This window comes from Helianthus annuus, chromosome 11 (assembly GCF_002127325.2).
Source record: "Helianthus annuus cultivar XRQ/B chromosome 11, HanXRQr2.0-SUNRISE, whole genome shotgun sequence".
In the NCBI taxonomy this organism is placed as follows: Eukaryota; Viridiplantae; Streptophyta; class Magnoliopsida; order Asterales; family Asteraceae; genus Helianthus; species Helianthus annuus.
The window spans coordinates 144,331,466-144,356,573 of NC_035443.2; the positions used below are offsets into that span (position 1 = coordinate 144,331,466).

Below are 25,108 nucleotides of genomic sequence, written 5' to 3' on the forward strand. Positions count from 1 at the left end.
AGCCCAACGACCAACCACCAGCCTTTATACCTCTGCAGAGATCCAACTCTCACCACTCCTTTGGTGACCCAACCCCAACCTTCCAGAGCCGGTTCAACCCGGCCAACGTTTTTCCAGAATCCGTGGGTTTTAACCCACTTGGACCGGAAGACCACTTCTCTGGGGATAACGATATGGACGAGGATACTGACCCTATGGAGCCTGCTACGCGGACGCCCAACCACCCGATAGAGATCTCTGACGGATCATCTTTCCACGGATCGCCTTATCGCGGTCCAGACAGCTACGAGGAGAGGTTCCGAAACATCGACTGGTATTTTACCCCCTCACACCACTCGTCCCCATACCAGCAGCAGCAGCAGCAACAGCAACAGGATCCTTCTCAGGATTCTCGTTTCGTGGCAGTTACCCCGCCACCACCACCACCAGTGGAACAGCAGCCGCCTCTGGAGCCACCGAGGCGGAGGAGGTCGAACGCACGGATGTCCGTGCGAGGGGGTGTCCGCATCAGCACACCCCAACCATCAAGTGGCAGCCATTATCCGCCACTTCAGGAGGAAGAAGAAGAACCACAATTGGGGGGTCCATCAAGCCCCATTCCAGAAATCAACTCAGTACCTGTGGCACCACCGTTGGGTTTCGATAACCCAATCCCTGCTTACGCCGGTTCAGCGGCGTATAATCCTTTTGAGCAACCGGCGCATACCCACTACAACTACAACTACGCTAGTGTGGATCCATATCAGGAAGCATGGGATTACAACGCTAGTCACCCAGAGGGGCCTTATGGTGGCCTATGGACTACTGGCTACCCGACTTTTGGGTACCAGCATCCGCCGCCTCCTCCACCGGTGACCAGCCGCCACAGCCACAGATAATTCCTCCAGAACGCCAGCAAGAAGTCCTTGAAAGGCTAGACCGTTGTGAACGGGAGATTCAGACTGAGCGTAGACACAACAGAGGATTCTTCAAAGGACTATCAGATCTGATCAAGGGAAAGTCCAAAAGGAGGGACTATTGAAGATCCTTGTTATTTTTATTTAGTTGTAATTCAGTCCCTGCGTGGACTTTTTGCTTCAGTATTCAGCTCCTGCGTGAGCTTGTCTTTTAGTACTCTGCTCCTGCGTGAGCATGTTTGGTTAGTTAACCCCTGCGTGGGTTTGTTCTTGAATTCCGCCCCTGCGTGGGCATTTGTTTTTGTAGAAGTCCCGTTTTGGGCAAATGTTGTACTTGTTTAAGACAATTTATGGGATGGTTTAATTAAGTTTTCATTTTGATTAATTATCTGCATGAAATATGAAAATTAATGAAAATTTAAAAAGATCTGCCATTATATTAAATTTGGTAAAAATCTAAAGAGAACCAAGACCTAGCCTTTTGGTTTATAAAACAAGGCCAAGATGGTAGTTCCATAATTAGGTTAAGATCCATAATTAACATCTCAATTTAGGACTATTCTGCGTTGATTATTAAAGAATCTTGGAGGTAAAACCTAGCCTTTGTGTTATTGCAAACCTGGCCAAGATGGTACAACCCACACAATAGATTCCAATTATTAACATCTGTTAGTATGTTAATGATTTTGGCAAACTGTGAATCAGTAAAGTCACACAGGCCATCTCTCATAAAGGGTTAATTTTAAATTCCCTTAATTATTTAACCACTTCTTTGAAGTGAAGTGCCTGTGGGCAATAATTAAATGTCCTCCGTGACTAAGGACAGTGGTAGCTTATGACTCCCTGTTATTAAATGGAAATGAACTATGATTCAACCTAACACACCTAGATACTATAAAATCTTAATTATTTATTTTAACTGTCCTTGTGACTAGGCCTTATGTGCCAATAATAAAGTATCATAGGATAATAGTAAAATCCTAATGTTTTAACGAATTAACCTAAAATGGCAATTTAAAACCTTGGTTAATAAAACATAAAATACTATAAGAGCCTTTGAGTTAAAACCTTGTCCATCATTTATATGTAGCAATTGAAGCTACATGGCTGGATCAGAGGAAGTCAATAGCCATCCGGTAGGGAACCGTGATGATGCAAAATTCCTAGTAACTGGTGCTGAGTTAAAAGCAATTGTGAATGATGCGGTTGCAAAAGCCTTAGAACGACAGTACAGTGAGTACAGTGAGACCCGTAGTAGAACCTTACCTACACCACAGGTTAAACCAAAGAATCATTCTGAGGCTCACAACAAACCACCACCTACTCCACCCAAATCTAAGAAAGATGATGACCGACACTCCTCGAATGAAAACAGTGTTCACCCCAAGAAGATCGTGTTTGATGAAGCCCCACGTGCTAAGGGTTGCACGTATAAATATTTTGTATCTTGTAAACCTCGAGAGTTTACTGGAGAAAAAGGGTCAGTAGACTGTATGACATGGCTTGACGAGATAGAGACAGTGGTAGACATCAGTGGTTGTGCTGAGAAGGATATGGTTAAGTTTGCATCCCGGTCTTTCAAGGGGGAGGCTCTAGCTTGGTGGGGAGCGTTGATCCAGGCTTCTAGAAAAGTTGCCTTGTACAATATGTCTTGGGAGCAATTTGTTGCTCTTGTCAAGGATAACTACTGCCCTCAGCATGAGGTTGAACGAATAGAATCTGAATTCCTATCTCTGGTTATGAAAAACCTAGACTGCCAGGCATACCTCACCAGTTTCAACACCTTGTCCAGAATGGTTCCTTACCTGGTAACCCCTGAACCCAAGAGAATCGCGCGTTTTATTGGGGGTTTAGCCCCAGAAATCAAGGCTAGTGTGAAGGCCTCTAGACCTATCACATTCAGATCTGTAACCGATTTATCTCTGTCCCTCACTCAAGATGCAGTGAGACTAAGAACCTTAAAGAATGCGGATTCTGACAAGAGGAAACGTGAAGATGATAATTCACGTCGATCGAGCAAGAAACATAGGGGAAACCGTGACAGTAAGAAGGGATCTGAGGCCAGGAGGAGCGAGCAACAGTCGGGCGATAGGCCCAAGTGCAAGGTTTGTAGGAAGCACCATTTTGGGAGGTACAGGTTCGAACAGAAATCCCAACCCAAGATGTGTGGGATATTGTCACGGCCCCCGACCCACCCTGGCCGGAATCGGGAGCCGCGAGCAGTCCAGTGGTACCGGTGATTATTTTTATTTTGAAAAACATTGCAGCGGAAATTTCATCAGGACCGTGAGTTAGGAAAAATATCAGAGTTTAGAAACACCGGATTTTATTTATTAAATAGATGGGATAAACCCATGTTTTACAAAGGTAGCTTTTAATATAAAAACGATATTTCTTAATTTGATTTAATTAATGAAATAAGCCACTTCTTGAAGTCCTTCAGTGCTGGATCTAATCCTTACTCCAATCTACTGTAATTACCTGAAACGCGTTTTAAAAAGGTTTTGTCAGCGGGGAAATACTGAGTGAGTTCATTCAGTTTTCTAAAACGACCCGTTAGTTATAGTTTACAGTATTAAGAGCGATTACAATGTTTCTATCAACCAATTATCAAGAATGGGTATTTGTCACTCGATTCATTTCTGTGACTGTGGTCATACCACTATTGGGTCTCGTTGCCCAAATAGTGACGGTGTACTCACACAGAGTAATAATAACTCACATAGAGTAATGTTCACTCACATAGAGTGATAATAACAGTAATGTGCACAATACCCCACATACCAGCTGTAATTTGGTGATTACAAAGACTTAATCCCTGTAATTATAACCTTAAAAATAATTTGAGGTATTGTAATACTTACTCACAAACGGTGAGAAAACAGTTTAAAAAGAAGAATGACTCACATTGCAGATTAACGAGCAAATAGATAAGCCTACTGATTAGCCTTGATTATACCAAGTTTAACACAATGCACACACAGGCAGGTTAGTAACTAATACAGCAGTTACGACAATTCACGAGATTAAACCTTCACAACGATTAATCAGTGCGATACTCGATAATTCAGTCGGATTCACAACGAATAACAGAGCATAGTCCGAATTCGAACAACACTCTAATATTCAAGCCGAAATCACGACGAATAATCAAAGTACAAGCTCAATTGAGCAGCACCCGGACTATCGTTGGATAGTTATAATCGATCGGACGTTGAATCGTAATAGCGATCGAGTTATTACCCTGATTGCGGCAGCGTTTCGTGATTGTGTGTGTGTGATTATAGTATAATAGAATGGAATACGTATTTGTGTAAAACCTAAATCAAACCTCAACGATAGTTACGAGATTCGAACCTTAACGAACTTCACAAAGTGTAGTCTTATTCAGACAGTACTTTGGCATCCGTTTAACGAACTCACAAAGTATAGTACTTTGGATTTCGTTTAACGAACTCACAAAGTATAATACTTTGGATTCCGTTAGTTGGTTCCTGAATCGACCGAACAGAATATCGTATCGGTGATTATTGGTTAGAACACCAACGTATAGAGAGAAGAAGAGAAATGAGCAAAGAAAAATGAATCCTAAGCTTCCTATTTATAGCAAGCAGGCAAGCAAGCACCTCAACATCATTTCTGTCGATGTGGGATAGTGACTAGCTAGCTTGACGTGCTAGCTAGCTTGCTTATATATATTAATTCAGCTGCTTCACTCGTTTTTCTCGTATAACTTTTAAAATATAATGTTTTATAAAACGACGAATATGTCTTTAGAATGAGCATATTTTTATCTACGTTTTAACCTAAGTTTCATTAAAAACGGAGTAAGGAAAATAAAATAATATATTTAATTATTAATATTAAACGTTCTTATACGACCCCATATATATCTATTTTTAATAAACCTTACTTAGCTTAATTAATCTTGTTAGCTTAATTAATATTGATTAACTGATTAATTAATCATACTAAACTTAATTAGGGTTTCCTTATTGCATAATTATCATACTAAATATTAATTTTAGTGAGGGTTGTTACATCCTCCCCACCTTAATAAAAATCTCGTCCTCGAGATTTGGACTATGATATTTTCTTGGGTTATGTTTCTTCTTCTAATTAAGAGAAACAATGTATCGCGGAATGGAATCAAAAGATATTTTGAGGGGTATGAATTTTAAAAATAGAAATGATTTATAGAAACAATTGGATTCAATATCCGAAATGAACTTACTTTGATCAATTAGGGGAGATTCTGAATTGATAAATATCTATTTGTGAATGGAAGTATGGAAAATGATTTGTCAATGATTATCCGAAAGTCAATATCGTTTACTTAAATGGTACTGGACAATAGAATTTAGTGTATTGTAATCTGAGTACATAATTGTACCAAGAATATGACAAATCAAACGAATGGCGTATGAATAGGGTTTAGCACAGGCTACAAATCTATTCGGACGCTACAAAGTGTTTGATGACCGAATAAATTTATTGTTTTCGAAATCGAGAGTTTCAAGGAAGTGAATCTGGATATTTCAAAAGATGAGACATTCCGATGAAATGATATAGTTTCCAAGGTGATTATGTTTAAGCTAAAAGATATATGATCACTGAATGTGAAGGACTTTTAGAATCAATAAAATTCTTTGTCAAAAGAAAGCTTATTTTGATTGGCAACTGAGGAAGACTTAGAATCGACAGGTTCAAAATGAAATAAAAGCATGGGAGTGATTTGTCACATATTGAATTATGATATGAAAAAATCAATATACTGAGATGGGTGATTTGTAAGAATACATGAGAAGACAATAAAGTTAGTGTATTTTTTGTCTTAATACATAATTGTATTCAGATGATTTTAATCAAAATGTTTGAAGATAGGTGATATTTTAATTTATTAAAATCCTTTTTCCTTTTATGTTATCATAAAGTAGAATAATAAACATAGATAGGTTTAAAGTATCAAAACCCGTGGTAATAATGATATATGTTTTGTAAATAGGTTTACCCAATACCGTAGAACTCACGATTATCATTTAAAAAAATCAAGTATGTTTAACTATAAGATTTTATAATAGGGTATAATAATAGATGTTTATTTTAATATTAAGCATACTTAAATATTGGCTTGCGTAAATAATATTTGATATTTTAATATATTAAAATACATATATTATAAAATAATATTTCTATAAATAGTTGTGGAATATTAATCAAGATGAACAATGTCTTGTCCACGACTACTTGGATAGTTATTTAAATAATTTTATTCGTTCATCTAATTCTTGTATTTGTTTTATGAAAATATGTCTTCTCCTTAACTGGTTATTATCATGGTTGGGTATTGGTTAGTGCTGCCTTGTTTAAGCATAGGTGGCCAGTCCATGCCTAACTAAGGCTAAGCTATTCAATACATGCCCTTGATAATAACTCTAGTATCTAAAAATAATACTAACACTATTACTATTAATTTATTATTACTAATAATAAAACTAATATTAATTGCCAATAATAAATGCATAAACTTAAATGAGAATATACTTCAAACAAAATTTTATACGTAAAAATATAAATTCTTTACCTTAATGGTTTTAACAAAAATTTTAAATACAGGAATACTATATTGGAAGTTTCTATATATAATCAATTAAATTTATATAATATTTTTCGATCAATGATGATAAGATAAGAAATATCACGAAAGGCTCGATTTAGGTTGTAAGGACTAAGGAATTAGGATATGAAATGGTGGATTATTATCTTAGCACACAATTGTGTTAAGATTGCTTTCATAAAATAAATCAATAAAGCGGATTCAATATAAATAAATAAATAATTAAATCCTAGATTAGCGCAATCTTCAAATTTGTGAAAATGTCATCATAAAGTGATCGTGATTAAAGAAATGATTTGATGAATTCGAAGACTAAACAAGCATGTAATGGTTCAAGAGAATTGAAGTGCTTGTTGGGACTATTTTGAATATGATGGTTTCAATCCATCATATGGGACTTCGAATTGATTACGTATTGAGAGCAAGTTAACTGGGTTTGGATAAAACGAGTTTTAATAAGGAAGTTCGGACATGATCATACCAGAAACCATGTATAACCTTCAAAAAGAAAATCGAGTTTTTAAAAAAAAAATTTATCGATCAAATATCAAAGAGTAATCATTTTGCAAAACGCGGTTTACAATGCAAAGATCAAGTATAGCGAAATGATATTTGAGGTTGGATAAAACAATAATTTAGAATGAAGCCTTCCTAGGGTCTTATAACTCAAATGAACCACATGCGCAACAAATAGTGCATGTGTATCGTATGGATTTACCAAGAAACGAAATGAATCAATATTTGCTATTATGAAAGAATTATTTATGGTATGATGACCATTAAAAGAACACGAAAGTCAACTTACTATAGGCAGAAGTCAGAATTGCTACGAAAGGAGTATAAGAACTTTTATCTGGAATTTTGTGTGATAACCGTTGTTACGTGACAGTAGCAAGGAATGTCGAATGAAATGAAATGAAATAGGGAATTTGCAAAACTATATGACTTCTTTTGTAGTGCTAATAATTATGACCCAGGTTAGATTATGCACCGATGATTGTGAAATCTTGTTCCAACGTACCTCAGCGAAATGTAGATCGTTTGTAGGATCACGTGGCAAAGTGCTTCGTTTTGATTAGTAGTTTTCTACTGACAGAATTAGTATTGGTGTCATCGTACCCAATTTATACTTTTCAAAGTTCTTGCCTTGGAAAGTCGTGTGTGATATATTTCAACGTCTGTGGACGTATATTTTAAGTTTCATGTGTTTTCTTGTGCATTAGCACAACTTTATATGTTTCTTACTTGTGCATTGTAAATTTTTATACTTTCGATGATATCCCATCTTTAAAGGGTTCTCATTGTATGAGTTACGAGGTAAATGATCAAACAAAATAATGTTTGATATTGGAAAAGAGATTCCTGATAAAGAATTCTAGACACGGATGCTTGTGCTTTTTTTCAATTTATCAATCCTTATGGTTTTTTTTTTCCTTATAGATATACCTATCTATATAATCACATATTTCACATGCTGAAATAAACATACCATTTATCAGGTCAATGTATTTAACAGAATCATATTTCCAAGAACCACTCAGGTATTTGGTCATGATACTATTTAGGGAAATCTTGTCACTGATTTGACATATCATTTATCCCGTCTTATCCGGTTCGCGCCGGAGCAGTAATCTCAATATGTCCGGACAAGCTGGAGAGTCTGCTACTCTATACCCAGTTTTGCCGGAGAAAATTTTCTATTTCCCATAAATAGTATCTTTTCAAAAAGTGCCTCTTTTATTAGGGCTTTTATCCAGAATCAAGGAAATTTGTATTCCCATAACATATCTTATTCTAGACCAAATAATATCAATAAGCAAGAATAAATAGCAATTAAGTGCTATTGCCTGCTAACCGTTATACCAGTATCCATTATATTATACTTATATAAGTAATTTACCTTAAAGTTTATTTTAAGGCAAAATTCTTAAGTTCAAGTCTAAATACCATCTGGAGTGCTATCAGATAATATTAAGTTTCTAATTCTCCGTTTCACTCAGATATTATTATAACACATAATTGTGTAAACCAGTGGCTTAGCTTATACTAAGGCATCTTTTCTTATGTTCAAGTCTAACTGCTATCAGCTGTGCTACCATTTAATAGAAATCTCCTAACTCTTTTTATTTAAGCTTAAGTTTATTATCACAACACTTATAGGCTTAAAGCAGTGGCTCTGATACCACCTTCTGTCACGGCCCCCGACCCACCCTGGCCGGAATCGGGAGCCGCGAGCAGTCCAGTGGTACCGGTGATTATTTTTATTTTGAAAAACATTGCAGCGGAAATTTCATCAGGACCGTGAGTTAGGAAAAATATCAGAGTTTAGAAACACCGGATTTTATTTATTAAATAGATGGGATAAACCCATGTTTTACAAAGGTAGCTTTTAATATAAAAACGATATTTCTTAATTTGAATTAATTAATGAAATAAGCCACTTCTTGAAGTCCTTCAGTGCTGGATCTAATCCTTACTCCAATCTACTGTAATTACCTGAAACGCGTTTTAAAAAGGTTTTGTCAGCGGGGAAATACTGAGTGAGTTCATTCAGTTTTCTAAAACGACCCGTTAGTTATAGTTTACAGTATTAAGAGCGATTACAATGTTTCTATCAACCAATTATCAAGAATGGGTATTTGTCACTCGATTCATTTCTGTGACTGTGGTCATACCACTATTGGGTCTCGTTGCCCAAATAGTGACGGTGTACTCACACAGAGTAATAATAACTCACATAGAGTAATGTTCACTCACATAGAGTGATAATAACAGTAATGTGCACAATACCCCACATACCAGCTGTAATTTGGTGATTACAAAGACTTAATCCCTGTAATTATAACCTTAAAAATAATTTGAGGTATTGTAATACTTACTCACAAACGGTGAGAAAACAGTTTAAAAAGAAGAATGACTCACATTGCAGATTAACGAGCAAATAGATAAGCCTACTGATTAGCCTTGATTATACCAAGTTTAACACAATGCACACACAGGCAGGTTAGTAACTAATACAGCAGTTACGACAATTCACGAGATTAAACCTTCACAACGATTAATCAGTGCGATACTCGATAATTCAGTCGGATTCACAACGAATAACAGAGCATAGTCCGAATTCGAACAACACTCTAATATTCAAGCCGAAATCACGACGAATAATCAAAGTACAAGCTCAATTGAGCAGCACCCGGACTATCGTTGGATAGTTATAATCGATCGGACGTTGAATCGTAATAGCGATCGAGTTATTACCCTGATTGCGGCAGCGTTTCGTGATTGTGTGTGTGTGATTATAGTATAATAGAATGGAATACGTATTTGTGTAAAACCTAAATCAAACCTCAACGATAGTTACGAGATTCGAACCTTAACGAACTTCACAAAGTGTAGTCTTATTCAGACAGTACTTTGGCATCCGTTTAACGAACTCACAAAGTATAGTAATTTGGATTTCGTTTAACGAACTCACAAAGTATAATACTTTGGATTCCATTAGTTGGTTCCTGAATCGACCGAACAGAATATCGTATCGGTGATTATTGGTTAGAACACCAACGTATAGAGAGAAGAAGAGAAATGAGCAAAGAAAAATGAATCCTAAGCTTCCTATTTATAGCAAGCAGGCAAGCAAGCACCTCAACATCATTTCTGTCGATGTGGGATAGTGACTAGCTAGCTTGACGTGCTAGCTAGCTTGCTTATATATATTAATTCAGCTGCTTCACTCGTTTTTCTCGTATAACTTTTAAAATATAACGTTTTATAAAACGACGAATATGTCTTTAGAATGAGCATATTTTTATCTACGTTTTAACCTAAGTTTCATTAAAAACGGAGTAAGGAAAATAAAATAAAATATTTAATTATTAATATTAAACGTTCTTATACGACCCCATATATATCTATTTTTAATAAACCTTACTTAGCTTAATTAATCTTGTTAGCTTAATTAATATTGATTAACTGATTAATTAATCATACTAAACTTAATTAGGGTTTCCTTATTGCATAATTATCATACTAAATATTAATTTTAGTGAGGGTTGTTACAGATATGTAAGTCTTCTGAGCACAGAACTCTTGAGTGCAAGAAGTTGAAAGATGCAACTTGTTACAGTTGCAATGAAAAGGGGCACATCAAGACCAACTGCCCAAAGAATGTCAAGAAGACTGAAGATGGGAAGAAGACCAATGCCAGGGTCTTCCAGATGAATGTGCAGGAGGCCATCCAAAACGATAACGTCATAACTGGTACGTTTCTCATTAATGACGTTTACGCAAGAGTATTGTTTGATTCTGGAGCAGATAAATCTTTTGTGGATAGTAAATTCTGTGAGCTATTAGGATTGCCTGTTAAAGCCTTAAGTGCAAATTATGAGGTAGAGTTGGCAGATGGAACTTTAGAAACCGTCTCGACTGTGTTAGATGGATGTGCTATATCCATTAGGAACCACTCTTTTCCTCTTTCCCTGCTACCCTTTAGGTTAGCCGGTTTCGATGTAGTATTGGGCATGGATTGGTTATCGCATAACCAAGCCCAGATTGTATGCAATAGGAAGCAAGTAGTAATCAAGACTCCATCCGGTGAGCCTCTCACCATTCAGGGAGATACACATCATGGATTGCCTGAGCAAGTGTCTATGCTCAAAGCATCCAAATGTTTGAAGAATGGTTGTGTTATCTATATGGCTCAAGTGACCATTGATGAACAGAAGCCCAAGATTGAGGACATTCCCGTTATCTCGGAGTACCCTGAAGTTTTTCCAGAAGAACTGCTTGGTTTGCCACCAGACAGGCAAGTGGAATTCAGGATCGATATCATTCCTGGAGCTGCACCTATCGCTAAAGCACCTTATAGACTAGCACCTACGGAGATGAAGGAATTAAGAACACAGCTAGATGATTTGCTAGCCAAGGGTTTCATTAGACCTAGTTCGTCTCCTTGGGGAGCGCCGATCTTATTTGTCAAGAAGAAAGACGGTTCGATGCGATTATGTATCGATTACCGAGAACTTAACAAGGTTACTATCAAGAATTGGTATCCTTTGCCCAGGATCGACGATTTGTTTGATCAACTTCAAGGGGCAAGCTATTTCTCCAAGATAGATCTGAGGTCGGGATATCATCAGTTGAAGGTTAAGGATGAAGATGTGCACAAGACTGCGTTTAGGACTCGTTATGGTCACTACGAGTTCCTAGTGATGCCTTTCGGGCTCACTAACGCGCCTGCCGCATTCATGGATCTCATGAATCGCGTTTGCAAGCCATATTTGGACAAATTTGTTATTGTCTTCATTGATGACATCCTCATCTATTCCAAAAATCAAGCTGACCACGAAAAACACCTCCGTTGTATTCTGAAACTGCTTCATCAAGAAAAGCTATATGCAAAATTTTCAAAATGTGAATTTTGGTTGAGAGAAGTCCAATTTCTTGGACATGTGGTCAGTGAGCACGGTATTCAAGTGGATCCCGCTAAAGTTGAGGCTATCATGAATTGGCAGGAGCCAAAGACGCCTACAGAAATCCGCAGTTTCCTAGGTTTAGCAGGCTACTACAGGAGATTCATCGAGAATTTCTCAAGAATTGCAGCACCCCTAACTTTGCTGACTCGCAAGAATAGCAAGTTCAATTGGGGACCTAAGCAGCAAGAGTCATTCGACATTTTGAAGCAGAAATTGAGTAACGCTCCCGTGTTGACGTTACCTGATGGGATTGATGAATTTGTAGTCTACTGTGATGCATCACACACCGGGATGGGTTGTGTGTTAATGCAGAAAGGCAAGGTCATTGCCTACGCTTCACGACAATTAAAAGTGCACGAAAAGAATTACACCACCCATGACTTGGAATTGGGTGCCGTTGTATTTGCACTAAAGTTGTGGAGACACTATTTGTATGGTACCAAATGTGTGATCTATTCCGATCACAAAAGCCTCCAACACCTGTTCAACCAGAAAGAATTGAACATGACACAGCGACGTTGGATGGAAACTCTGAATGATTATGATTGTGAAATCAGATACCATCCAGGCAAGGCTAATGTAGTCGCAGATGCCTTGAGCAGAAAGGAGAGGGTAAAACCAATTAGGATCAATGCCAAAAGCATTGAGATCAGGAACAGTCTAAATGAAAGGTTGTTAGCCGCACAGAAAGAGGCAGTATTAGAAGCTAACTACCCTAATGAAAAGCTAGGAGTAACTGAAGAGCAGTTATCCTATGGCAAGGACGGAATCCTGAGACTAAATGGAAGAATATGGGTTCCTGTTTATGGAGGACTTCGAGACGTCATCCTTAAGGAAGCCCACAGTTCCAGATATTCCGTCCATCCTGGAGCGGATAAGATGTACCAGGATGTAAAGGCAAATTATTGGTGGATAGGCTTGAAAAAGTCTATAGCCACCCATGTGGCTAAATGTCTGACGTGCGCTCAAGTTAAGGCCGAGCATCAGAAACCGTCAGGTTTGCTACAACAGCCTGAAATTCCCACTTGGAAATGGGAAATGGTAACAATGGATTTCATCACCAAGTTGCCTAAGACGCAGAAAGGAAATGACACTATTTGGGTGATAGTTGATCGACTGACCAAGTCAGCACATTTCCTACCCATTAGAGAAACTTTCAGTTCCGACATGCTAGCCCAACTGTACGTGGATAAGATTGTATCCCTGCATGGCGTACCAGTATCTATCATCTCCGATAGGGATACCAGATACACATCTCATTTCTGGAAGAGTTTCCAAAAGTCCCTGGGTACGCAATTGAATTTTAGTACAGCTTATCATCCCCAGACGGATGGGCAAAGTGAGCGTACTATTCAAACCTTGGAGGACATGCTTCGTGCATGCGTGATTAACCTAGGAGGAAGTTGGGATAGACACTTACCTCTGATCGAATTTTCCTACAATAATAGCTACCACACCAGCATTAAGGCTGCGCCTTTTGAGGCATTATATGGTAGAAAGTGCAGAACACCCATTTGTTGGGCAGAGGTAGGAGACGTTCAGTTATCAGGACCAGAATTAGTCCTGGAGACAACGGACAAGATTACCCAAATTAGTGAGCACCTAAAAGTTGCCCGTGATAGGCAAAAGAGCTATGCTGATGGTAAGCGAAAATCCCTCAAGTTCGAGGTTGGCGATAAAGTTTTGCTCAAGGTATCACCATGGAAAGGGGTAATGAGATTTGGCAAGAAAGGTAAGTTAAGCCCGAGGTATATCGGACCATTCGAGATCATCGAATGTGTAGGATTGGTGGCTTATAAGTTGAACTTACCAGAGGAGCTTAGTGGTATTCATAACGTGTTCCACATCTGCAATCTGAAGAAATGTCTAGCTGATGAATCACTAGTCATACCGCATACGGATGTGCATATAGACGAAAGCTTAAAGTTTATAGAAAAACCTGTGTCGATTGAGGACCGACAGGTAAAGAAGCTTCGAAGGAAGTATGTACCCATTATCAAGGTCAAATGGGAGGGCCGCAGAGGTCCTGATTATACGTGGGAATTAGAATCCACGATGAAAGAGAAATACCCTCAATTGTTTCAGTAAATCTCGAGGTCGAGATTTCTTTTAAGGGGGTGAGGATGTAACACCTCGAAAATTCCTGTCCAATAGAATAAAGACACGTGTCATGGAGGACACATGTCAGGAACCCGGATCAAATAAAAAGATGTATGGTAGGACTTTAAAGAGGGCGTCATGTTATTAAAATACCTCTGAACGACCCAAGGGTGACATGTTATTAAAGCACCTCTGAGCGACCCGAATTATAAATCCCAAGATCCATAAATCATTTGATAAACATCTTATGTTCTAACCGGTTGATTTCCGAATAAATAAAATTTCCATCTTTATATGGAAAATGGACTATTGAATATGTTACTACAAGAAAATCTAATTGTAATCCTAATCTATTTGGGAGATATTGATTAATCTTGTTCAATACAAACTTCCTTGGTTTTTCCGTCAAATTACTCCCACAAGAATCCACTATGAGAAAGGGGACATGTAAGAGCCCTTCTTCCATGCAATGGCTGTGCAAGAGGTCCCACAAACTGAAAAGAGATAGCATGTTTCGGATATTATTGGTTGCATGGTCAAGACTTAAAAGTTTTCAAACTTTTGTCTGTGGTCATCGGATACGGACCGCAAGGCCTTTGGCTTACGGTCCGTAAGCAGGGTACCTGGGCATGTTCCGCAAGGGTCGGTTACGAACCGTAAAGGTTTAAGCTTACGGTCCGTAAGAGGAGCATACAGACCGCAAGACCTTGTGCTTACGGTCTGTAAGGATGTCGCTGGCAGCAGAAAATGGACAGCTGCCTGTTCAGCCTGTTAACCGACTTAAAACGTAAAATTTTGAAACCATGGGCTTGCTAGGCAGTAAATAGCTCTCTAGGGACACCTGGGATCATCTCCTAACTATCCTAGACTATCTTGGCATGATCTAAAGCCTCTTAGTTCACTATAAAAGGGACTTGAGTGGTGACCATTTAGGACTTGCTCATTCACACTTCACTCAAGGGCACTCTTGGAGCTTCTCTGGATATCACCAAGTTTTCTTAGGCTCCATAATCCTTCTTAGGACTCTTGTAAGTGTCCTTAACCTCCCTTAATCCATTCTAGCTTAGTTAATTAAGCAAAAGCCAAACCATCGTAATTAAGGTTTGACTTCGTGATTAATCATAATGTGCTCTGTCAAATCACGAATTAAAGATACCTTTAAGTAGGTAATTAAGTGGGTAACAAATCCTTAAAAGGGTACTTCCAGATTCCCACTCTAAGCATGTCAATTGTCGAGTCAAAGCTAACTATAAAAAGTCAACAGGATGCTTAATTTCAAATTAATACATAATTAGCAATGTAGGTTGCATGTAACATGTTTGAACATTAAAATAACTTGGTAATAAGTATAAGAACATGTTCCAACATGTTCAACTCGACAATTTTCTATTTTAGACCCGGTTCGGAACCGAAAGTCGCATAGTTTGACTTTCGCTTTGACTTTCAGTTCTGACCCGTTTTAGTCAAGAATAAGATTGCCTTAGAGCTTCTTTTGAACCTAATAACATGTTAGTATATCCTCCAGTGATTATACAACTCGGTTCATTAGATATCTTGTTCATATGCATGATTCCGTTAAATGCACATATGTTGACCATTATGCCCAAAGGTCTAAAAATCATGATTTTTGAAAAATAAAAGGGTAGACATGTTAGTTACTGAAATATAAACTTGTTCCCAAAATTTGACATCAGTTTGAGGTCTAGATTAAGAGTTATGCTCATTAGCGTAATTAGAAGCCTTCTTAGTGAATAATTAGCGTAATTAACGCATAGCCTATTTAAACTTAGATTTTATACAAAAACTTTATACCCACTGTTATATAATAATATTTTGGAAATTTTAAAGATTTTTATTTATTTTTAGAATGAGCATAACTAGAGGTTTTAAGCTTAATTCGGCTTATGACGGTTTTGCCCTTTTCGGCCATAAAATGAGTTTTACAAAACCTTTTGACCCCAAACCTTTTCCTACTGATTTATTATGTTAAATATAATATCTTGAGCCTTCTGGAATTATTGAAATATCAGCTTTTCCTTTAAAACCCGGAAATGGCTCCAAATCGCCTTTTTGGCATTTTTACGACATAGTATATGTCAAAACTAGTTTTTATACTAAAGGTCTAATACCTACTGATATATTTAGTAAAATTTCATGTTATAACAGTAAACTAAGGTTGAGGACTCAGGTTTCCCGTTTTGACCTTTTAAGCCTATGTAAAATTACCAAAATACCCTTATGAGGCGTAATTGGAGTTTAAAATCATTCGGGGCATAATGGGACATACCATACTGATATCACAACATTTTTGGTGCATATAATCTCAGGAAACATGTATATGATTTATATGGTTACCCGTTACGCACTTTCGCGTTCGGATCGGCTTATGTGACTAGTCTACGCACGTTAGCCGAAACGGGTCAAACCGTAACATCTTAGTCTCTAAATCCAGAATGTGTTTAGTTTACCCATGTAATACAAGTATTCAAGCTTGTAGGGTCTAAGTCACATTCCTTTTCGGTTTTTCGCCTTCCTCGCGATTAAACCATATTTATTCTTCGAAACTAACCGGTCTAAGCTTAGGCTATGTTAAAAGACCCGTTAGGATTCTAATAGGTTATATTAAACCTTCGTTCCAGAATAGGAGCCCAGTAAAAGACACTTGCATTTTTGCTTTTGTGGTTTATACTTGCTCAGGTAAATACTTTTAACTTATTTTCCCTATACGGGCTTGGGGGTACGGTATATAAAATACCGCTTGGTCGGGCAATTGACCCCAACTCATTAGTAGTTGGGTATTATCAATGTGACCCGTTTGAAAACTTGGTTTCGTTTGTTTTTACGCCTTTGGGAACTTATTGACCATGTCCCGGATATCCTTGGCATCATTTTTGGCCACGACCTTGACACCCGGGTGTAGGCGTACACCCGGTATTATGTCCATTATTAAGGTATAAACGTTGGCTTCCCGCCGCGAACTTATACTAAGTGGTGTGTCAATTAACCTTAAACCCGGCACGACTCGGGCGACTGAACGCACAACAAACATGTAAATCTTTTACAAGTTTAACTTTGATTAATTATTCCCAAGTTATAAAATGTTTTGTGCCTTGAGCATTTAAATCAATTTTTAAAACCTTTTCAAAATGAGTCAGTTAAATTGTATTTACCAGTGTAAACTGACGTATTTTCCCCAAAAAGATTAAGTGCAGGTGCTATACGTAATAGGCTGGTCTCTCCTTAGCATCATAGAGTCTCGCAAGCTTTGGGATGCATTTATCTGTTGAACAATTTTCTCCTTTTATTCCGATCCGCCTGTGGATCTATTTCGACTACTTGTGATACTTAAATATTACATTCGATGGTTGAAATAAATCTATTTCTTTTGCTTCCGCTGTGCATTATAATTTGTGTTGTTTGACTATGATGATATCAACTACGTCACGTTAATCCCCCACCGGGCCCACCGGTGACACGTGGAAAATTCGGGGTGTGACACTTTGATGCGTCGTTCACGCAAACGCGCGTTCGAGATGTCTAACTAGTCCTATGACATGTATTATATCCCTAAACATGTTGCATAATCAGTAAAGTGACAAAATTTATATTACATATTCTTAAAATCCAATTATGCATGAAAATGGCATTTTGGTCATTTTCCTAAGGCATATAAACTACCTATCATACAACTACTTAAACTAAGTGACCATAAGGTATAACCTTGGAAGGTTATTCCATATACAACTATGGTCACTAAACATGCTTGGTCGGATCCTAATGATCGACCAAACGGGTCGAGTTCGAAAGTCTAAGCGTTGGTTTAGACCACTTGACTTACGACTCTACACAAGCACTAAACTAAAAGTGACGACCTAAACATGTTGGAACATGTTTAACTAAGTTAGAAAACAGGTTTTGATAACAAAACAAAGGGTTTTGATACCCAAGGATAGTTTGGTTGCAAAATACGCATAAGTACGCATTTTGACCAAAACTATGACTTGTCACTATGCCTAATCAACGTGGTAATCAGTAGGTATAGTCACACGGGACTGTAACCATCATGATTACGCTCAGGTTGCAAAGTTCAAACGAACTTTGTGTTGACCAAAGACTGGTCAAAGCAGAAAGTCAACCACTGTTTGACTTTCGTGCTCGAAAAGCAATAAAAGCACGAAAGAAACTTACAAAGGGTCCAAGCTAGGAAGATCTTGATCCAATTTGCTCAGGTATGAAGTGTTAAACCTCAACTTAGAGCAGAAATGAACCAAGTGTGAGTTGCAAGAATGAAAGGCTTGGGTACTTATAGAATTCCCACAATCGTTAGGATCGTTTCTCGCAAATGTGCTTCGATCTTGGCCATATGGATCACCCCAAACCATGTTAATGATTTTTGAAACCATCGTTAAAAATATCGAAATCGTTTAACACATATGGATCACCCCAAAACAATCGAAAACAGTAAAATAGGGGAACTATGTACTCACATTGCATTGCAAATATCCTTGATCTAAAGAACTCAACAAGCTCAAGCAAATCAGAGAAATCAAGTAGCACCTAATAATCAGATCACCTAGTTAAATAATCGACACCTAAATCGGAAGATCGGACAGAATGAAGTTTGTAAACCAAATGAGTATTGGAACTAATGTGATATGGTTTAACAAAACTTAAATTCTAAATCGGAACCTATCCTAAGTGCTTTCGACCCGTTACGACCCATTAAGGTAGCTTACGCTACTTTAACGCGTTGTTCGCGCAAACGCGCGTTCGAGATGTCTAACTAGTCCTATGACAAGTATTATATGCCTAAACATGTTGCATAATCACTTAAGTGACAAAATTTTATGTTACATATTCTTAAAATCCAATTATGCATGAAAAGGGCATTTTGGTCATTTTCCTAAGGCATATTAACTACCTATCATACAACTACTTAAACTAAGTGACCATAAGGTATAACCTCGGAAGGTTATTCCCTATACAACTATGGTCGCTAAACATGCTTGGTCGGATCCTAATGATCGACCAAACGGGCCGAGTTCGAAAGTCTACGCGGTGGTTTAGACCGCTTGACTTACGACTCTACACAAGCACTAAACTAAAAGTGACGAGCTAAACATGTTGGAACATGTTTAACTAAGTTAGAAAGCAGGTTTTGATATCAAAACAAAGGGTTTTGATACCCAAGGATAGTTTGGTTGCAAAATACGCATAAATACGCATTTTGACCGAAACTATGACTCGTCACTACACCTAATCAACGTGGTAATCAGTAGGTATAGTCACATGGGACTATAACCATCGTGATTACGCTCACGTTGCAAAGTTCAAACGAACTTTGTGTTGACCAAAGACTGGTCAAAGCAGAAAGTCAAACACTGTTTGACTTGTGCTCGAAAAGCAATAAAAGCATGAAAGAAACTTACAAAGGGTCCAAGCTAGGAAGATCTTGATCCAATTTGCTCAAGTATGAAGTGTTAAACCTCAACTTAGAGCAGAAATGAACCAAGTGTGAGTTGCAAGAATGAAAGGCTTGGGTATTTATAGAATTCCCACAACCGTTAGGATCGTTTCTTGCAAATCCTGCTTTGATCTTGGCCATACAAGTGGGCACAAGGTTTTAAAATACAAGGGGTGTATAAAAACCATCAGAATCCAGCCCATAGCATCCAAAATCAGGGGTTAAAAACCATCAAAACCAGCTCAAAGACCAGATTCAATGTTTCTGTACTGGGCTTCTGTCGTGCCCCGCGTAGGAATAGGCCTCATCTTACGCGGCCCGCCTAGCAAGTATGGCAGACTGACACTTTTGGCCCCTACAAGCCCAAAACTTGATATTTGATGAATTTTTGACACGTTTAAGCCCCGTTAACCCCATTTCAAGGCTCTAAAATGAAGTTAAAGTATAGGGAACTTAAAATATGCTCAAAAACATATCGGATGTCGGTTCGTTTGGTCGTACGGTTGCGTTATTCGGGTAATTACGACGGAAGTCGTAACGGACGCAAAAACGATCCAAATTGCGCGACGAATGGAATTTTTGCATGCCAATCACTAAAATAAGATATTTTAATGATAACAAAAATTTTTGGATGTCCGGATATATTCGGAACGTAAGATATGCGAGAAAATGCCAACTTATGCACTTTTTGACGCTTTTAGTCCCTATTGATCAAGAAAGTTTATTTTCGCATACCAAACCCCTCAAAGCCTATTTCTAAGCTATGTAAAGGATATTTAGGGTATGTTTAAATTATGATCAAGTTCCAGAATGTTCGTTACTATACAAATCGGTATAGTTTCACAGTTTGACACAAATAGTCCCTGCGATCGAACAAACTTGTTTTCAACACACCAAACCATCCAAAACTTATTTCTGAGTTATGTGAAGGTTATTTAAGGTATGTTAAGCCTATGTCACTATTCTAGAGTGTTTGCCGCGTTAAACTGACTGCGTTTACGCACCAGTTTGCGTATAACTTTCCAGAAAGCGATTTAGAGCTTGAATTCTAACTCGAATCAAATCGAAAAATCATCAAACACAAATACACACATAATAACACCAAAACATATTGTTTTATTAATAAATAACATTGTTTTACATTATACATTGATTACAGAGCACAGTTGTCACAGTCTCCCCTACTTAGGAAATTTCGTCCCGAAATTTTAACTAGAGGAAGCTTGTGAAAACAAATGCGGATATTTCGCTTTCATTTGGTCCTCACATTCCCAAGTAAACTCTGGGCCACGTTTGGACTCCCAGCGAACCTTGACCAATCGAATCCGTTTGTTCTTCAACTGTTTGACTGCACAGTCCATTATCTCCACAGGTTTCTCGATAAAGTGAATCGTTTCATCAACTTGAATTTCGTCGAGTGGAATGTGAATATCAGCGTCGGCTAAACACTTTCACAAATTGGACACGTGAAAAGTCGGATGAATATTTCCAAGCTCTGGAGGTAGCTCTAGTCGATAGGCAACCTTTCCAATCCTTTCAACAATCTTAAATGGTCCAACATATCGAGATTGAAGTTTTCCTTTCTTTCCAAATCTCACCACTCCCTTCCAAGGTGACACCTTGAGTAGGACACGGTCTCCGACTTGAAATTCCAAGGGCTTGCGTCGTATATCCGCATAACTCTTTTGACGGCTTCTAGCTGTCACAAGATTATCGCGAATTTTCTTGATTTTGTCTATTGTTTCCAGAATAAGCTCAGGTCCAGTAAGTTGAGCTTCACCGATCTCATTCCAACAGACAGGTGAACGACATTTTCGACCGTAGAGAGCTTCGAATGGTGCCATATTGATGCTAGCATGATAACTGTTGTTGTAAGATAACTCGATCAATGGAAGATGAGAATCCCAATTACCACCAAAGTCTATCACGCATGCTCTAAGCATATCCTCCAAAGTTTGAATCGTCCTCTCAGATTGTCCATCTGTTTGGGGATGATAAGCAGTGCTTAGATTTAGTTGGGTTCCCAAAGCAGATTGCATGGTCTTCCAAAAATGAGATGAAAATCGAGCATCACGATCTGATATGATATCCAAAGGAACACCATGTCGAGATACAATCTCATCAACATAAATCTTTGCAAGTTTATCAGCGGATAGATCCTCGCGAATCGGAATAAAATGAGTTGACTTCGTTAATCGATCGATAACAACCCATATAGCATCATGACCTTTAGATGTACGCGGTAATTTAGTGATGAGATCCATCGCAATGTTCTCCCACTTCCAAACCGGTATCTTTGGTTGTTCAAGCAAACCAAACGGTCATTGATGTTCAGCCTTGGCTTTGAGACAAGTTAGGCATTTTGACACATACAAGGCAATATCCTTCTTCATACCAGGCCACCAGTACTAAGTATGAAGATCCTTGTACATTTTATCAGCACCCGGATGGATAGAATATCGAGACTTATGAGATTCGTCCATCACTAAAGTGCGAAGATCGTCTTGTTTCGGAATCCACAAACGATCCTTGAAATAGAGCAACCCATCGCCCTTCGCTTCGAGTTTAAGCTCAGTTGACGTGGTAATTCCTTACCTATCAAATTTTATGAAACACAAAATTGCTGAGGTTGAGAGACACGAGTTTGAATATCAGTTAGAGTTCGAACAGAATGAAGCTTGACTCGCTCCTTTCGACTAAGCGCATCGGCTATGACATTCGCCTTACCAGGATGATAGCGAATCTGGCAATCGTAATCGCTCAAGAGCTCAACCCAACGTCGTTGCCTCATGTTCAGCTCCTTCTGATTGAGAATATGTTGGAGGCTTTTGTGGTCTGTGAAAACCACACACTTTGTGCCATAAAGATAGTGTCTCCAGATTTTGAGAGCAAACACCACAGCACCTAACTCAAGATCATGAGTGGTGTAGTTCTTCTCGTGAACTTTCAGCTGTCTTGACGCATAAGCTATCACTTTACCTCGTTGCATAAGAACACAACCAAGGCCTATATTTGACGCGTCACAATAGACAACGAAATCATCGTTTCCCGCGGGCAAAGATAGAACAGGAGCATCACAGAGCTTCTGTTTCAGCGTTTGGAACGCTTCTTCTTGTTTAGGTCCCCACTCAAAAGGCTTATTCTTTTGAGTCAAAGCAGTGAGTGGAACCGCAATCTTTGAGAAGTTCGAAATAAATCGACGATAATAACCAGCAAGACCAAGAAAAGAACGAATTTATGTGGGTGTTGTTGGTGTATTCCAATCCATAATTGCGGCAATTTTGGATGGATCCACATGAATACCCTGCTCGTTGACTATATGACCCAAAAATTGAACTTCTTTAAGCCAGAATTCACACTTGGAGAATTTAGCAAAAAGTTGTTCCTTCTTCAGGAGTTCCAGTGTCAAACGAAGGTATTGCTCGTGATCGGCTCGAGACTTCAAATAAACAAGAATATCGTCGATGAATACAATGATGAACTTGTCTAAATAAGGTTTACAGACCCTATTCATTAAGTCCAGGAAGATAGTTGGGGCATTCGTCAAAACAAAAGGCATGACAGTGAACTCATAGTGCCCATATCTTGTGCGAAAAGAAGTTTTGGGAATATCTTCTTCGAGTACACGAAGCTGATGATACCCAGAACGCAGATCGATCTTGGAAAAACAGGTAGCACCTTGCAGCTGATCAAAGAGACCATCGATTCGTGGTAGGGGATATCGATTCTTGATGGTAAGCTTATTAAGTTCACGATAATCGATACACATTCGAAAAGACCCATCTTTCTTTTTCACAAAGAGGACAGGAGCGCCCCAATGTGAATAACTCGGTCGGATGAATCCTTTATCAGATAACTCTTGAAGCTGCTTCGATAATTCTTGCATCTCAGACAGTGCAAGACGATAAGGTGCTTTCGCAATCGGGTTGGCATTAGGTACAAGATCAATATGAAACTCGACTTGACGAACTGGAGGCAAACCAGGCAGTTCATCAGGAAACACCTCTGGATAATCCCGAACAATCGGGATATCCTGAATACTCTTGCTCTTGCCTTTCTCCTCGATGACATGTTCCAGGAAAGCAACATATCCTTTTCGTAAATAACTTTGGGCTTTCGTACACGACATGAGTTTCAAACCACCAGACGGTTTCTCGCCACGAACTTCTAAAACTTCACCAGACGAAAGAGGAATACGAACAATCTTGTCGAAACAAACCACCTCAGCATGAAACTTAGTTAACCAATCATCCCAATGATAATATCGAAACTCCCAAGTTGCATCGGTGTGAGGTCAATAGGAAAAAGATGGTTATCAAGGTTCAATTGACAATCGCGAATAACAGAATCGAGAACAAGAGGTTTACCAGTAGCAACTTCGACAGATAAGGGTTTCCTCAGTTTAATTCTAGGTATCGCAAGCAAAGGCTCAAAAGATAACAAAACAAAACTTCTATCGGCACCAGAATCGAAAAGAACAGATGCAGGTCGATTGTTTACAAGGAACGTACCATTAACAACCTCGTTGTCAGCTCTAGACTCGTTAGCATTCAAGTTGTACGCTCGTCCACGAGCGGGATTCACATTGGCATTCGCATTCGCCAACCTCGGGCAGTTGTTGCGGAAATGACCCATTTCACCGCAGTTGTAACACGAACCTGGTGGGAATCTAGCAGCATTCCCCTGAGCTTGTGCTGGATTCTGCGCAGCTTGATTATGACCCAAACGACAGATGTCGGCCAAGTGCCCAAGTTTACCGCAATTAGTACATTGTTTACAAGCTCGTTGTGTAACTTGATGACCATTGCACCTTGTACAGTGAGGTGCGGTACCAGCATACTGTTTCTTCGCAGGAGGTAGTGCTGGTGGGTTCTGAGCATTCTGCGCAGTGATAGCAATGTTCTGGGAAGCCTTGCGCTTCCTCGACTTCTTAGAAGACTCACCCTTTTTCTTTCCCTTACCTTTACCCTTTTCTTGTGTGGAATCAACTGACTTCTTCTTGTCACCCTTACGGGTCAGTTTACCTTTTCTGACCTGAGATTCGGTCAGAGTAGCAGCCAATTTGATCGCTTGACGAACAGTAGTAGGATTACTGCCAGTCACAATGTCTTGCACAGAATCGGGTAAACCATCTATATACCTCTCTATTGCCTTCTCCAACGGGGTAACCATAGTAGGACACAACAAACTGAGCTCCTCATAACGATCCGTATACGCACAGTGTTCTCCCCCATCTTGTTTCAAATCATCGAATTCCGCTCCAACGCCCTAATCTCGTGACGGGGACAGAATTCTTTCATCATGAGAGCTCGAAGCTCTTCCCACGTTTGTGCCATCGCCACATCGGCACCCCTATCACGCATCACACCGTTCCACCATGTAAGAGTACGCTTCTCGAATACACTGGATGCAAATTCAACCTTACGCTCATTCGGACATTGCACATGTCTGAATGTGCTCTCCAAACTTTCGAACCATTGTAGGAGCGCGGTTGCTCCTTGAGACCTAGAAAACTTCAAAGGTTTAGCCGAATTGAAAGTCTTGAAACTACACTGTGCAT

General features: G+C 38.8%; 1 protein-coding gene across 1 annotated transcript; it reads right to left on the minus strand.

The window, feature by feature from the left end:
- Positions 1-1,277: 1,277 nt before the first annotated feature.
- Positions 1,278-24,720, minus strand: LOC118484094. The gene is made up of 2 exons (XM_035979987.1): positions 24,060-24,720; positions 1,278-1,285 (listed from the first exon to the last, which is right to left on the minus strand). The coding sequence occupies exons 1-2, from the start codon at positions 24,718-24,720 to the stop codon at positions 1,278-1,280; spliced, it is 669 nt and encodes a 222-aa protein (XP_035835880.1).
- Positions 24,721-25,108: the final 388 nt, after the last annotated feature.

Coding starts and splice junctions, on each gene's coding strand:
- LOC118484094 (XM_035979987.1), bottom strand. CDS start 24,720: ATGGTTACCCCGTTGGAGAAGGCAATAGAGAGGTATATAGATGGTTTA.